This window comes from Anguilla anguilla, chromosome 10 (assembly GCF_013347855.1).
Source record: "Anguilla anguilla isolate fAngAng1 chromosome 10, fAngAng1.pri, whole genome shotgun sequence".
NCBI lineage: Eukaryota > Metazoa > Chordata > Actinopteri > Anguilliformes > Anguillidae > Anguilla > Anguilla anguilla.
The window spans coordinates 13,960,279-13,973,101 of record NC_049210.1 but is presented as its reverse complement, the minus strand read 5'-3'; the positions used below and the strand labels follow the sequence as shown (position 1 = coordinate 13,973,101).

Here is a 12,823-nt window from a genome sequence, read left to right as displayed (position 1 = left end):
ACTCAGCCCTCCCTGCAGACACAGGCAGAACATTCTGGGTTCGCCCTTCACTTAAGGGTGCATTTCTGCTCGGGGACAGATGAACAGCACACAGGATAGAAGGGGCCCATTTCTTGCATTCGATTGACTGTGTATGTGTGTGTGTGTGTATGTGTGCGGGCAAGTCTGCATTTCCATGGCACCCGAAGATCAAATACACTGATTACAGAGAGGAATGTCCCCATTTCACTGTATTTCAGAGAAATACCTTGGTGAGCGTGTGTGTGTGTGTGACGTTGTGAGAGAGAGGGGATGAAAGACAGAAAGATAGAGAGAGATACACAAGCTCTGTGGCTGGAGGCTTCATGGTGGGGACCGCACCGCGCCGGTCGGCCTAGCTCCCCCCGCTGCCGCCGCTGGGCTTGGCGGGGGCTTTGACGCGCATGGCGGCCCCGGAGCGGGCCTGCGCCTTGCCCTGCTGCTGCACCGGCGAGTCGGCGGAGGCCGTCGCGGGCTGCTGCTGCGCCGGGCTGTGGGGGGGCGGGGTCTGGATCTGCGGGGAGGCGGCCGCCGCCGTCACCACCTGCTGCTGGATCAGCTTCTGCTGGACCACCTGGCCCGTCACCGTGGCGGGGGGGATCACCTGCAGCTGGGCGGAGGGCACCGTCTGAGACAGGGACACCGTCTGAGGCTGCGCTTGGATCTGCGGGCCACCAGGGGGGGCAAGAGGGCAGAGCGAGAGGAAGGAAGAACAAGGGGGATTTTTAAGATGGCTTTTGCATGTATACAATCTTTCCAACTTATCTCCTCAGCTATAACATAAGGAAAGGTAATAAAGTCAGAAAGACACCCCCCTTCCCTTCAGAGCAAACAAAGCCAGAGGTCAAGTGAGGCAGAATGTAGAGATATCGCGGTAAAGCAAGGGCGCTTTTTCGGAAGATTTTGGGATTTTTCTCGAAGGTTCCGGAAAATCCTTGCTGGGCGAACGCTTACCTGAGATGCAGACACTATCTGCTGGATATTGGCCACAGTGGGTTGCTGTTGCATTATCTGGGGAAGCTTCGCAACCTACAGGATAATTTTGGAATGACACTCAATATTAAAAAGAAAAGTTACACACATTCAGCTTCCCGATATCTGGCTTTGTCTCGGGCACGGCCGTCTCCCGGGGTTACGGGCCTACCTGGATCTGCTGGGCCCCCGCGGGCTTCTGCGCCTGGGCGATGGTGGTGGTGAAGAACTGGGTCTTGATGCCGGTGGCGTAGGTCACCTTCTGCTGCTGCTGGGCGGGCTGAGGGGTCTGCACCGTCACCTGCTGCGTGGCCAGCTGCAGCCCGACCGACAGGAAGCCAGGGGTCAGGCAAGAGTACGAGAGCAGCCATTTTCTCATACGGAAGGCCCTTTACACTCAATACTGGACATAGCTATCAACACATTTCACTTACATTACAGGGTACTGTTTTTACACTTATATACAGTGAGTTCATACAGCCTCATAATGGCTTCCTTGACTTTCATTGCCACAACTCTGGTTCTCATGTTGGCAAACGCCAATAACAGACTCCTATCGAAGGCTATCAAAAGCCTAGAATCAAGACCAGATGCTGAAAGCTCTCATATCTGCACTAAGAAAGCAATTTAATATATCTGACTAATCAGAAACACCTGTGACACCTTTTGTTCCAAGCATTATGCCCCAAAATGGGGGGACTACAAATAAAAAGTGCTGTAAATTTTCTGTGGAAAAATCGAAATGTGTAAAAAATACCCTTCAATAGAAGCTGAGACTATGCACTTCAACCATATGTGAATTATTTGATAATCTAAAATTGGGGAGTACAAAGCCAAATTAAGAAAAAAATAAATATGTCTTTGTCCCAAACATTATGGAGCCAAATGTATACATTTTTAAAATTATTTGGGGGTACAAAAGAAGACTAAACTGTTTGCAGTTTAGGGAAAGAACTAGACATTACCAGTAATGACAATACTTTCGAGAAAAGGCGAAAAACTAAATAAAAATAAGTAAGAAAGAAATGAACAGTTGGCACCAGATCATCCTGGCTTGAAAAGCCTTATGAAGGAACACCACAGCAGCTGTGGCTCTCCTGCAGAGGGCATGGGCCCTGGAGAGCAGCGGTCTTAGCGGAGAGCCCCCCCACCACCCCCACCTTCTGCTGCACGGTGGCCGCGCCCTGCTGAGGCTGCACGGCTTTCTGCTGCGCAGCTGCAGCCGCCTGCTGCTTCTTCATCTGCAGCAGCTGCTGGACCTGCATCTGAGTCACCACTCCTGTGGGAGGGGGAGGGGAGAGAGACAGAGAGACGGGTCAGGGGCGGGAGCACTGTGGGGCGGAGGGGCGGGGCCAAACGAGCGTTCGGGGGCCCACCTGCTTTCTGCGCCTGCGCGATGGCCATGGTGACGGGGGTGGAGAGCACCGGCACCCCCGGGGGCTTGGTGAGCGGGATCTGCGGCGGGGCAGGCTGGGTCTGACCCGGCACTCGCGCCTGGGACAGGAAGACGAGGAGCGTCAGTGTCATCCAGTCACAAACAATTACTTACAGCTTTACTGACATTACACACTTACTTATACTTACTTTACTGACATTACAGACTTACTTACACTTACTTTACTGACATTACAGACTTACTTCACTGACATTGCTAACTTACTTTACTAACATTACAAATTTACGCATACTTAAACTGACATTTTACATATACTTTACACACATTACAAACTTACTTATACTTCATTTACTAACATTACAAACTTCACTGATGCTACAAACTTACTTTTACATACTTTACTTTATTGCAAATTTACTTACTTTAGCTTTAGAAATTACTAACACTCACTTCTAGTAACTTTACAAACATAAAATCACTTAGTTACTTTAAAATGACAAATTACAAACTTTACTTAGAGTAACCTAGCTAACATTACACATTTACTCAGTTACTTTGCTAGCATTACAAATGACTAACATTCACTTGTAGTAACTTTACTAACATTGGCGATAGTTGTTCATGCCGAATGCATTTCTGTGGCTAAGGTCAGCAGGCACGGCTCAATGGAGCGGTTGGTAGCGCCAGCCTCCAGTCACTCACCAGTCGCGCCACCGGCAGGTTGGCCACGGTGGTGCCCGCCAGCACGGCCCTGGGGGCGGCCACGGCGGTCAGCTGGGGGTTGGGCTGCGCCGCCTGGGCGGGCTGCACCTGAGCGGCCTGCTGCTGCTGCGGCTGCTGCGCCCCCTGCTGGCTCTGCTGCTGCGTGGCCGCTGCCACGGCCGCCGCCACCTGCTGCTGCTGGAGCTGCAGCTTCTGCTTCTGCAGCTTGATCAGGTCATGGAAACACAGCGACCGCGGTCAGGCCGAGCAGAACGCGAACGCTACCGACCGCGCCGGCCTTCCCCACACGTATGACAACCGAGAACCCTGGAGGTTGACCGCTTGAACGAGCGCTCAAATCAAATCTTGCATCAAAATCCCTGGAACTCTATCCTCCCTGAGGACTCTTGTACATGTACACACACACACACACACACACACATACACTCCACACAAAAACAATTCAAATGGCATTAGTGCCGGCCTATGGAAAAAAAAAAACAAAAGAACCGGGCGCAAAGTCAATTTTCCACAAGTACCGCAACGTGCGTGCCATCGGCACTTCCTGCCCACCGGTTCCCTCTGAACGACGCAGACGGGCGTGGCTACGGCCGCCTCCGCAGACACGCGATAAACGGAAAAGCTCCGCCGCTTCCTTCAGGAGGGCCTACCTGCGGGGGTTTGCCCACGGCTTTGATCTGCGCGGGGGTGGCCTGCTGCTGCTGCTGCAGCTGCTGCTGCTGCTGCTGGCGAAACATCAGGTGGGCCGGCGTCATGGGCTTCCCCACCATTCCAGGGGCTGTGGAGAAACGCAGCGGGTGAACAAACCTCTCTCCGTATCCAACATCCTCGAGTGAACGGAAAGCTACATGCACAAAGAACACAAGCCTGAAAGCAAAGAATATCGAATTGAACTGAAGCGTCTGGTATGTTTTACAGTAAATGCAGCCAGCAGTCAAGAAGGCCAGACCGCCAAGCAAGACGTCACCGCAATATAGGACTTAATTAAAATGAATTAAAACAGGCTTCAAGTCTTAGTCCTGAATGCAAAAATACCCGCTTTGTAACAGACACACAAAACAGACAGAGGCAACCGTCACCACCTCATAATATCAAAGTAAAGTCTGTTATATCCGTTGGGGAGGGGCTCTCTTCATTGAAAGCTCATAGAAACAGAGCTTTGGCCAACCGGAGCAAAGCGGAGATGATCAGAAGCGGCGAGCTGCGAACGGCGGGCCCTGTCCACGCGCGTACCTGCCGTGACCTGCGTGACCAGGGGCCGCGTCTGCGTCTGGACCGGAGTCAGGCTCGTGGGCACCACCATGGAGGCCGTCGCCGGGGTGACCACCCTCATGCCCTGGCCCGTTGCTATGGCGACCACCTCGGCGGGGGCGGCGGCGGCGGGCACCGTCCTCTGCTGGGCGTGCACGACCTGCGCCCCGGCGGCCCCCGTGGTCTGTCCGGGACGGGGGACAAGAGAACATTTAGGAGACTCCAGCTATAATGACAAACTGCGCTCATTCTAGAAAAGCAAAGTTAAGCTGAAGTAACATGATTTAAAATAAATAAAGAATACGACTGAACAGGCTGAAACTTTAACTGCAGCGCTGCAGGATTCAATTACACTTAACGATTCTGGAGTTCTTCAAGAAACTCATCTGTATGGATTTTCCTCCTTCATCAAAGCTCAAATATAAATTCAGATGTTCGCCCTGTGAAGAGCGTTTCGCGGTTAAGCTTTGAGAATCTTCAAATCAATAGCGCTGGTTTACAAAAAATCTATATAAAGCCCAAAGAAAAGACGTGTGCGTGTGTGTGTGTGTGGTGTGCGTGTGTGTGTACATGTGCGTGTTTTGTACGTGTGTGTGTGCGCGTAAGCGTGTTTTTGTACATGTGCGGGTGTGGTGTGTGTGTGTGTGTGTTTGCGTGCGTTTGTGTGTACATGCGCTTACCGTCAGGGCCCCGGGGATGACGGGCGAGGCCAGGCGCTTGTTGGCCTGGAAGGGGCTGGGAGGGACCCCGGCCACTGTGTTGACCACCACGTTCCCACCGACCGTGGCTACGGAGGAGAGGAGAGCAGCATGTGGTGAGTCCGACCCTAACCCTAACCCTGACCCCAACCCTAACCCTCCCCTAACCCGCAGGGTGCCCCCAGAGCCAGGGGCTGCCCCGTCACTCACCGGTCTGTATGCTGGTCCCCACCACGGCCGTCTTCATGGCGCCCGTCTGAGGGAGAAAAGGCGGCACAGGGGAATGAGCCGGGCGCACTTCCTTCGTTCAGACACACTCTTACGACGCTGTGCCGATGGCTTTAACGCGCTTGTGTAAAAGGGCTTTGAGCTTCAGACTGATAGGGCTGCTAAGTAAATAAACCCGAAGAGGCAGAGGCAGGGGGGAGGGGGGTGCGGAGCCTCACCAGGACGGCGGGGTTGGTGACGGCGGCGGCCCCGGCGACGGCCTGGGCCTGCGGGACTCCCTGGGGCTGCGCCTGGCCGGCCGCCGCGGGCTGCGACTGCTGCTGCTGGGGCGTGGCCGGCTGGGCCTGGGGGGTCCCCGGCTGCGGCTGCTGCTGCTGGGCCAGCTGCTGCGCCCTCTGCTGCTCCGCCAGGGCCTGGGGAGGGGGGCAGAAACATTGGAGTTAAACACCCCTCTGTTACCTCGGCAACCGCTAACCAATCGCTGACGTGGTGCTCGGTGCGTCTCCACCTGCCTTTTTCTCCTTGGCGATTCTCTCGGCGCGCTGGGACGCCACCTGGATGGGAGGGAGCGGCTTGTCGTAGCTGATCCCGCTGCAGGGGATGAGAAAAGAGCGCTGGTTCAGATAAGGCCCACAATCCATTTTATTTATTTTTTTTACAATGGAAAACTTCACCACAAAAAAGGGACCAAAAATAAGCTCGAAGAATCACGTCCTCTGCTGATCTAAGAAGCTGAGCTTACCTCTCCGCCAGGACGGAGGCGTGTTTCGGGTTCTTCTGGAATGGATTCATACCCAGCCTGGCAACAAAAACAGAAAAACACGCTTGGTAAATGCATGGCCATTCCCCGCTGACCAATGGAGTTATTGGAAATGGAAATGCTGCTGCCCCTAGTGGACGGATGACGCATGTATCGTGCGAGCAGGGGCCCCTGTGCTTACAGTGGTTTGATGGGTGGACTCCTCTTGCTGGCGATGATCTTCATCAGCTCGAAGCGGCTGTTGTAGAGCTGGATGTGGGTGGAGTTGTCGTCCTGGGTGTAGATCTGGCAGGTGCGTAGCGGCCGGCTGTTTTTGGACTGTTACGGAAGGACGTGCATGAAATGAGAGCTCAGAAATGACAGAGTCCGAGACATTGAGCTAAAAGGACTTCTCATGGATCTTTGATACAGGTAAAGCAGTGAAACGGGAGACTGAAGAGACAGCGAGACATACCTTGTAGATGCTTTTGGTCTTCTTCTTCGGGTTCGCTTCATACACCAACTGCAACAGAAAGACGAATAAGCATCAAGAAACACAAATTAACAAAAATAAAATAGAAAGAACATGCCAAGGTGAACTAAAGAAAAATGAATGCACATATGATTTATTGAGTTTCTCCAGGGCTCCAGTAAGACTAGGAAAGAGCAAACAAGGAAGGTGACCCATGGGAGGTGACCCATGGGAGGTGACCCAGGGGAGGTGACCCAGGGGAGGCTCCACGACAGCCTCCCGTGCCCCTCGCCCTCTGCCCTCCGCATGCTCACCTTGCCCTCTTCCCGCGGGATGATGACGTTCTCGTATCGGTTGCGGCACTGCTTGGGCGAGCGGTAGATGCGGCTGCAGGAGTTGACCACGTCGCTGACCAGGTCCCAGTTTGGCGTGTGTGCGGGAGACACGATGGTGAGGTTCAGGGGCAGCTCCAGCAGCTGCTTCACCGCCTGAGAGGGGTAGAGGGAGTGGTTTTAGGGACGTTTCTAAGGGGTGATGAAACAGGCGGTGATGACGCACTTCAGAAGGCGGCCTGAGGGGGCGTGGCCAGAGCCTCACCTGCAGCAGGGCCCAGTCCTCGCTGATGAGCCACTCCGGGTTGTCCTGCCCCGCCTCCATGGCGGGCTTGACCAGCGAGGGGAGGGGCTTGGCGAAGGGCGCCTGCTGCTTCAGGGAGATGTTCTTCTTCTGGTCCTTTCCGTCGCGGCGCACCTTCAGCATGCTGGCCTTGTCAAAGAGGGAGCGTGGCGGGATGACCGTCTCCCCGTGCCCCTTCTTCTTCTTCCTGCCTGCTGCTGCGTGAACACACAGACACGCACACACACACACACAACATACATAAACACACACACACACACACACATACATGTACACACACCACGTAGAAAAAAAACATGAATTGAGCACACGCAGACAAAACGGTGACAGAGAGCCATTAACACACCTAAGCACTCGTAAACCGCAAATAGCCAGCTCAGAATGCCTGTAATAATCACTGCCCTTACCATTAAACGCCCAACAGTAAATCTGCAACAGCTGGTCACAAAAAATGAACAGGGGCTTCCAAATACAAGCTATTAAAATAATATAAAAATACAGGAGGGATCACGGTGAAAATTGGCCCATTAAGGCTTCCCTAATGTGCTCCTTTTTGATTATAAATGCACATCGGGGTACTGGAGCGGCAGCCGTACCAGATGGATCCATTTTGAGCCGCTTGTGCTCCTTGCGGACGTAGACGGGCGGGAGCTTGGACTCGGGCATGGGCACCGTGTCGTACATCAGGCAGATGACCGAGTCGATGTAGATGTCGTTGTCGTCCTGCGGGGGCGTCGGCGGGGTCCACACCTGCGCCCCGGAGCGAGGTCAAGAGCGTGTTAAAAACGCGTACGGGGGGAACGCGTGTACACTTCCAGGGTGGAGGAGCAAGAGTCGAAGGCCAATTAAAGGTTCACCTACCGGCATTATTTCCGTTTGGCCGTCTTCGCCATCAAAGACGTACTCCTGAAAAACGAAAAAAAAAAACGGTTTGATACCTTTTCTCCTGATCCTATGAACAAAAACACAAGGACTGTTAATGAGCTGTGTGAAGGAGAGACGCATTACCATGTTGTAAGCGTCTTCTCTGGTGTAGGTGAAGAGATCCTCCTCCTCCTCCAGAATCAGACGCTCCTCCTCCTCGGCCTTGAGCTTCTGCAGATGCTGAATCTCCCAGCATTTCTTTGCGCAGTCGATCCGCTCCTGCGGATCACAAATCAGTCCCAAACGTGCTTTAGCCGTCTCGCTTTTCACGGCCAAACCGCGTTCAGCGCTGCGAGAGAATCTCATAAAGTCCCACAATTCCCCGAGCAACTGAACTCTCAGACAGGCTGTTCTCAAATATCTCTACAAATTAAACCCTCGTGGCTTTCAACACATCTTCAATCTTTCTGATATCCCGAGCGATTTCACCACCAATGTATTTACCCCCATCATCTCATGCACCTCACGTAACCCTTGAATAAACAAAATGGCCGCCCACACAAGACGTCGGATGCAATGCATATCTTCTTACCAGTGCGGCCTTTTCTTCATCCTCACTCACATGCAGATACTCCAGGTACTGCAGGGCGTATTTCTCAATAGGAGTCAACTGGTTATGAAAGGGGAAAAAATAATAAAAGCCACGCATCATTAGTGTGCTGGAGGCATCTCACACACACACACACACACACACACACACACCGCGTTTCCGCCGAAACTGAGCGAGCAGCAAAATCCCACGTCGCCGAGCTTGTTATCGGTCGGCAGGGCAGCGTGATGGTTATGGAACAGGGATTGTAATGGGTCTTGTAAGGTCGCGGGTTCGATTCCCAGTTGGGGCGCTACCATTGTACCCTTCAAACAAGGCAACAAACCTGAATCGCTTCAGTTAAATATTGATGAGCCGCACGTATAAATGCAATCTGTAACATCTGCTGAATGCCTCAAGGTAATGTAATGTTCCCAGGGTGGGAAATCAACACCGACCACCAGCCAAATGCTGGTAAAACTCATCTGTGGCTGCTAAGTTTGTCTACCAGCCACTTTGGCAGGTAACCACCCATCATTTGGAGGTTCTCTTCTATTCCAAACATCTAGCTGTCTGGTAAGAGTGAAATTGGCTGGTGAATTTTTAGTTGTTGAATAGTTAGTTTCCCGCCTGGAATGTTACCTGCTCCATCACAGCTGCCAGCTCCTCCATTTGGGATGTCTCCGCTTGACCTCTGACCTCCTCCTCTAGGTCCTCCTCGTCCTCCGCGTGGCCCGCCTCTTCCTCCAGGGCGTCCTGGCTGATGCTGTTGAGGGCCTGGATGTACGGACGGGCCACTCGGGGGGAGATGGTCTCGGAGGGCGAGGGTTCCTGGTGCAGGACCACAAACTCCTCCACCTTCTCCCCGGAGCCCGACTCCACCTCGAACAGGTCCTGGATGGTCCGCTGGAAGCACACAAGCCGCAGTCAGGCTACGGGCGCGGCTCCCATAAGCTCCACTCACTCGCAGGTCCGACAGTCAGAGCAATTGAGGGTGAACGTCTGACAAAAAAAAACCTAATTGCTAATTGCTTCATTAATTAAAACCCATCTGTCACCGCCATAAGGAAAGTCAGGATTACAGAACGCTGCGAGCCACCTGCCCACGGCCAGCAGGCCAGCTGAATGCAAGAGGGGAGAGAACGAGCTGTTCCTGTATCCCCCACGTCAATGCCGGTGTCCAAAACTGAACTCAGGTCCCGGAGCGAGGGAGGGGAACGTGCCTATCCATCCCAGGACATGCAGTTTTAGCACACCAAACTGGATGCAGTGTAGTGCGTGGTATGTAAAGCAGAGGCTGTGACTGGGTTGGGGGCGTGTTAGCGTACCTGTGTCAGGAAAGCCAGGGTGTAGTCTGTGCCCTGAGCAGCCACCTCTCGGATCAGGTCCTTGGTCCCGTTCTTCAGCAGCTTCTCCTCTATGGAGTTTCCACTCTCCAACCTGAGCGAAAAGGAGGGAGCACCGCACCATTGTTAATTCTCTATTATTCTTCCCGATTTGGAAAAGCTCCTTCTTAATTAAGACGCTTCCCATGACTGCAGGCTACCACCCCTCCCCCCCGTCAATTAGGGCCGTTCAGTCATCCGCTGCCCTTCATATTTAGCATTCTACCGGCTGAGCTGCCCGGTTACCACGGCTGCGGGCTGTGCGGCTAACGCGTCAGACCCTAACAGACCGCAAGTATCCAACTGACCAGAGGGGGCACTACTGAGCAATGAGGTAGGGGATACCCTGCTAACTGAAATCCTGCCTTCCCAGTGGGAGGCATGGATAACACCACATCAGTCAAGACAGGAATTATGACGGCAGTGACACACTGGACTCTGCCTGAATACCCAGTACGTGATCTTAAAAGATTTAAATCCAAAGGATTTATGGGAGGAAATCACTTCATATCTGAATCTTACATTCTAAAAAACTATTTGAACCAAAGCACAGAAAGAAATAGCCCTGTGCATGGCGTTACCTGTAGATGTGGATGTCTTTGGAGCGCCCGATCTTGTCGCACCACTCCTGGGTGCGGGCGTCCATGCTGGGGTTGAGGTCGGTGTCGTAGAAGACGATGGTGTCGGCGTCGAAGACGTGGCCCACGGCCGAGCCGCAGCGGTTGGTGAGGATGGAGCAGAAAACCTGCCGGTTCCTGTTGAAGCGCTTCATTTCCTCCTAATACAGCGAAGGGGGGGGGGGGGGGGGGGGGACAGAGCCGCGCACTTCAGCAATTCAGACTACGGTATTATACACCACAGTTGCATTGATTCAGTGCTTGTCCTTCATGCTACGCTCGCTGCATTCATTCTTTTACCATCGGCACGATTCGCTCAGATGCATCACTGAGCTAGGATGAGGGAAACAAAGGAGGAAGGAAAAACAGCAAGAGAAAGTTTACAAGTGCCTTCATGAGCTTGGATACAAGTTCATGAACAAGGAGACAGTACAGAGGAGGAGATGGAGATGGAGAGGGGAGAGGGCGCCCCCTGTTGGCTTCTCTTTAGGCCCCAAGTGGAACACAGGTGTCCACTGAGGAGGGAAGAGAGCCCAATACTCTATCCCCTTTAAGCCAGAGTGCTTCACTGCAGCAGAAGATACTGGTGTTAGATGGGGAAAGCGAAATACAGTGTTCGGGAAAGCAGTATGCGGAGTGTTAGGTAAAGCAGTATGCTGAGTGTTAGGTAAAGCAGTATGCTGAGTGTTAGGTAAAGCAGTATGCTGAGTGTTCGGGAAAGCAGTATGCTGAGTGTTAGGTAAAGCAGTATGCTGAGTGTTAGGTAAAGCAGAATGCTGAGTGTTCGGGAAAGCAGTATGCTGAGTGTTAGGTAAAGCAGCATGCTGAGTGTTAGGTAAAGCAGAATGCTGCGTGTTTGGGAAAGTAGAACGATGAACGGTAGGGAGAGCAGAGCTGTGGGCTCAGGAGGCTTGGGAGCAGGTACCTGTCGCTCCTCCAAAGGCAGGTTCTCGTGCACTCGTACGTAGGGGAGCTGGTGGTGGTCCAGGAACATCTCCAGGATGTCCAGCATCCTCACCATCTGGGTGAAGATGAGGACGCGCCGATTCTCTGACTTGAGCTTGTGCAGCAGCACAGCCAGGGCCTCCAGTTTACCTGGAAACGCACACACGTCATTCCACACACATATACCACACACACACACATGGCCCTATCTCCTCAAGCAGTAACAGGGACTCCAGCTTACCTGGGAAAGCACACACGTCATTCAACACACACACACACACATACATATACAACACACACACACTGCCCTATCTCCTCAAGCACAGTCCCAGGGCTGCCCAGGCCCGCCCAGCTCACCTGAGTCCATCTCCAGCAGCTGCAGGTCTGGGAACTGGAGCAGGCGGCTCGAGGCCAGGCGGCGGATCTCGCTGACGTGGGGGGCCGAGGCCCGCTGGAGCCGCAGTCTGAACGCCTTCTGCTCCAGGCTGAACTGAGGCGCGGGATTGGCCGCGTACAGCTGGGGAGGAGGGGCCACCGCAGCAGGGACCACGCAGGAGAACCTGGAGGGGAGAAGGATGCAGCAGGCAGCGGGGTTACCAAGGAAACCAGAGACGTTTGCACTTCTAAAGCGGCACTCAGGCTTCTTTTGACATCCCACTTGTGTCACACCCCTCCCACTGAGGCAACCCAAAAGCAGCGCGGAAAATGGGCGGCCGCGCCCCCGTTACCTCTTAGCCAATTGTTCCGCGGCCTCTTGCTGTTGCCGGGCGGAGATCAGGGCGGAGCGCAGGTGGGAGGTCGAGGAGACGCACGCGCGGCGGGCCCTCAGGCAGCTGTCCCTCCCCACCCACCTCCACCCGCCGGGTCCCAGGGCGGAGGAGGGGAGGGGCGGCCTGTCGCCCTCGGAGACGCCGCAGGCCTGCAGCAGGTCGGTCCCGTACAGCACCCCCCGGGCGCAGCGCCGCTCGTTGGCGGCGAAGAGCCGATTCAGGCGCTCCTTGGTGAGGCGGTTCCTCTCCTCGGACGACTCCTACACACACAGCGAGAGGACATTCAGAGTGCATCAGAACACACACAGCAGTCCTGAGGACTCCTACACACACAGCGAGAGGACATTCAGAGTGCATCAGAACACACACAGCAGTCCTGAGGACTCCTGCACGCACAGCGAGAGGATATTTAGAGTGCATCAGAACACACAGCAGTCCTGAGGACTCCTACACACACAGCGAGAGGACATTCAGAGTGCATCAGAACACACACAGCAGTCCTGAGGACTCCTGCACACAC

General features: G+C 53.9%; 1 protein-coding gene and 1 non-coding gene across 4 annotated transcripts in view; both read right to left on the bottom strand.

Annotated features, from left to right (window-relative positions):
• Positions 1–249: 249 nt before the first annotated feature.
• Positions 250–12,823, bottom strand: part of ep400 (E1A binding protein p400) — a 32,381-nt gene continuing 19,807 nt past the window's right edge. For 2 of the 3 annotated variants that reach the window (XM_035436196.1, XM_035436198.1), the window contains exons 28-54: positions 12,262–12,563; positions 11,891–12,093; positions 11,514–11,683; positions 10,553–10,749; positions 9,915–10,026; positions 9,229–9,492; positions 8,590–8,667; positions 8,142–8,276; positions 7,995–8,039; positions 7,730–7,883; positions 7,095–7,330; positions 6,812–6,985; positions 6,501–6,548; positions 6,228–6,364; positions 6,029–6,085; positions 5,799–5,877; positions 5,505–5,699; positions 5,269–5,314; positions 5,041–5,147; positions 4,343–4,544; positions 3,760–3,887; positions 3,089–3,313; positions 2,367–2,484; positions 2,151–2,269; positions 1,163–1,306; positions 973–1,047; positions 250–682 (exon numbers count right to left, since the gene is read on the bottom strand). In XM_035436196.1, coding sequence (XP_035292087.1) covers positions 374–682; positions 973–1,047; positions 1,163–1,306; positions 2,151–2,269; positions 2,367–2,484; positions 3,089–3,313; positions 3,760–3,887; positions 4,343–4,544; positions 5,041–5,147; positions 5,269–5,314; positions 5,505–5,699; positions 5,799–5,877; positions 6,029–6,085; positions 6,228–6,364; positions 6,501–6,548; positions 6,812–6,985; positions 7,095–7,330; positions 7,730–7,883; positions 7,995–8,039; positions 8,142–8,276; positions 8,590–8,667; positions 9,229–9,492; positions 9,915–10,026; positions 10,553–10,749; positions 11,514–11,683; positions 11,891–12,093; positions 12,262–12,563 — 4,059 coding nt within the window. In that variant the 3' untranslated portion in view covers positions 250–373. The remainder of the gene's footprint in view (positions 683–972; positions 1,048–1,162; positions 1,307–2,150; positions 2,270–2,366; positions 2,485–3,088; positions 3,314–3,759; positions 3,888–4,342; positions 4,545–5,040; positions 5,148–5,268; positions 5,315–5,504; positions 5,700–5,798; positions 5,878–6,028; positions 6,086–6,227; positions 6,365–6,500; positions 6,549–6,811; positions 6,986–7,094; positions 7,331–7,729; positions 7,884–7,994; positions 8,040–8,141; positions 8,277–8,589; positions 8,668–9,228; positions 9,493–9,914; positions 10,027–10,552; positions 10,750–11,513; positions 11,684–11,890; positions 12,094–12,261; positions 12,564–12,823) is intronic. The other variant, XM_035436197.1, reaches the window with a different exon arrangement.
• Positions 11,060–11,190, bottom strand: LOC118207151. The gene has a single exon (XR_004761320.1). It is a non-coding gene; the product is annotated as a small nucleolar RNA SNORA49 (small nucleolar RNA).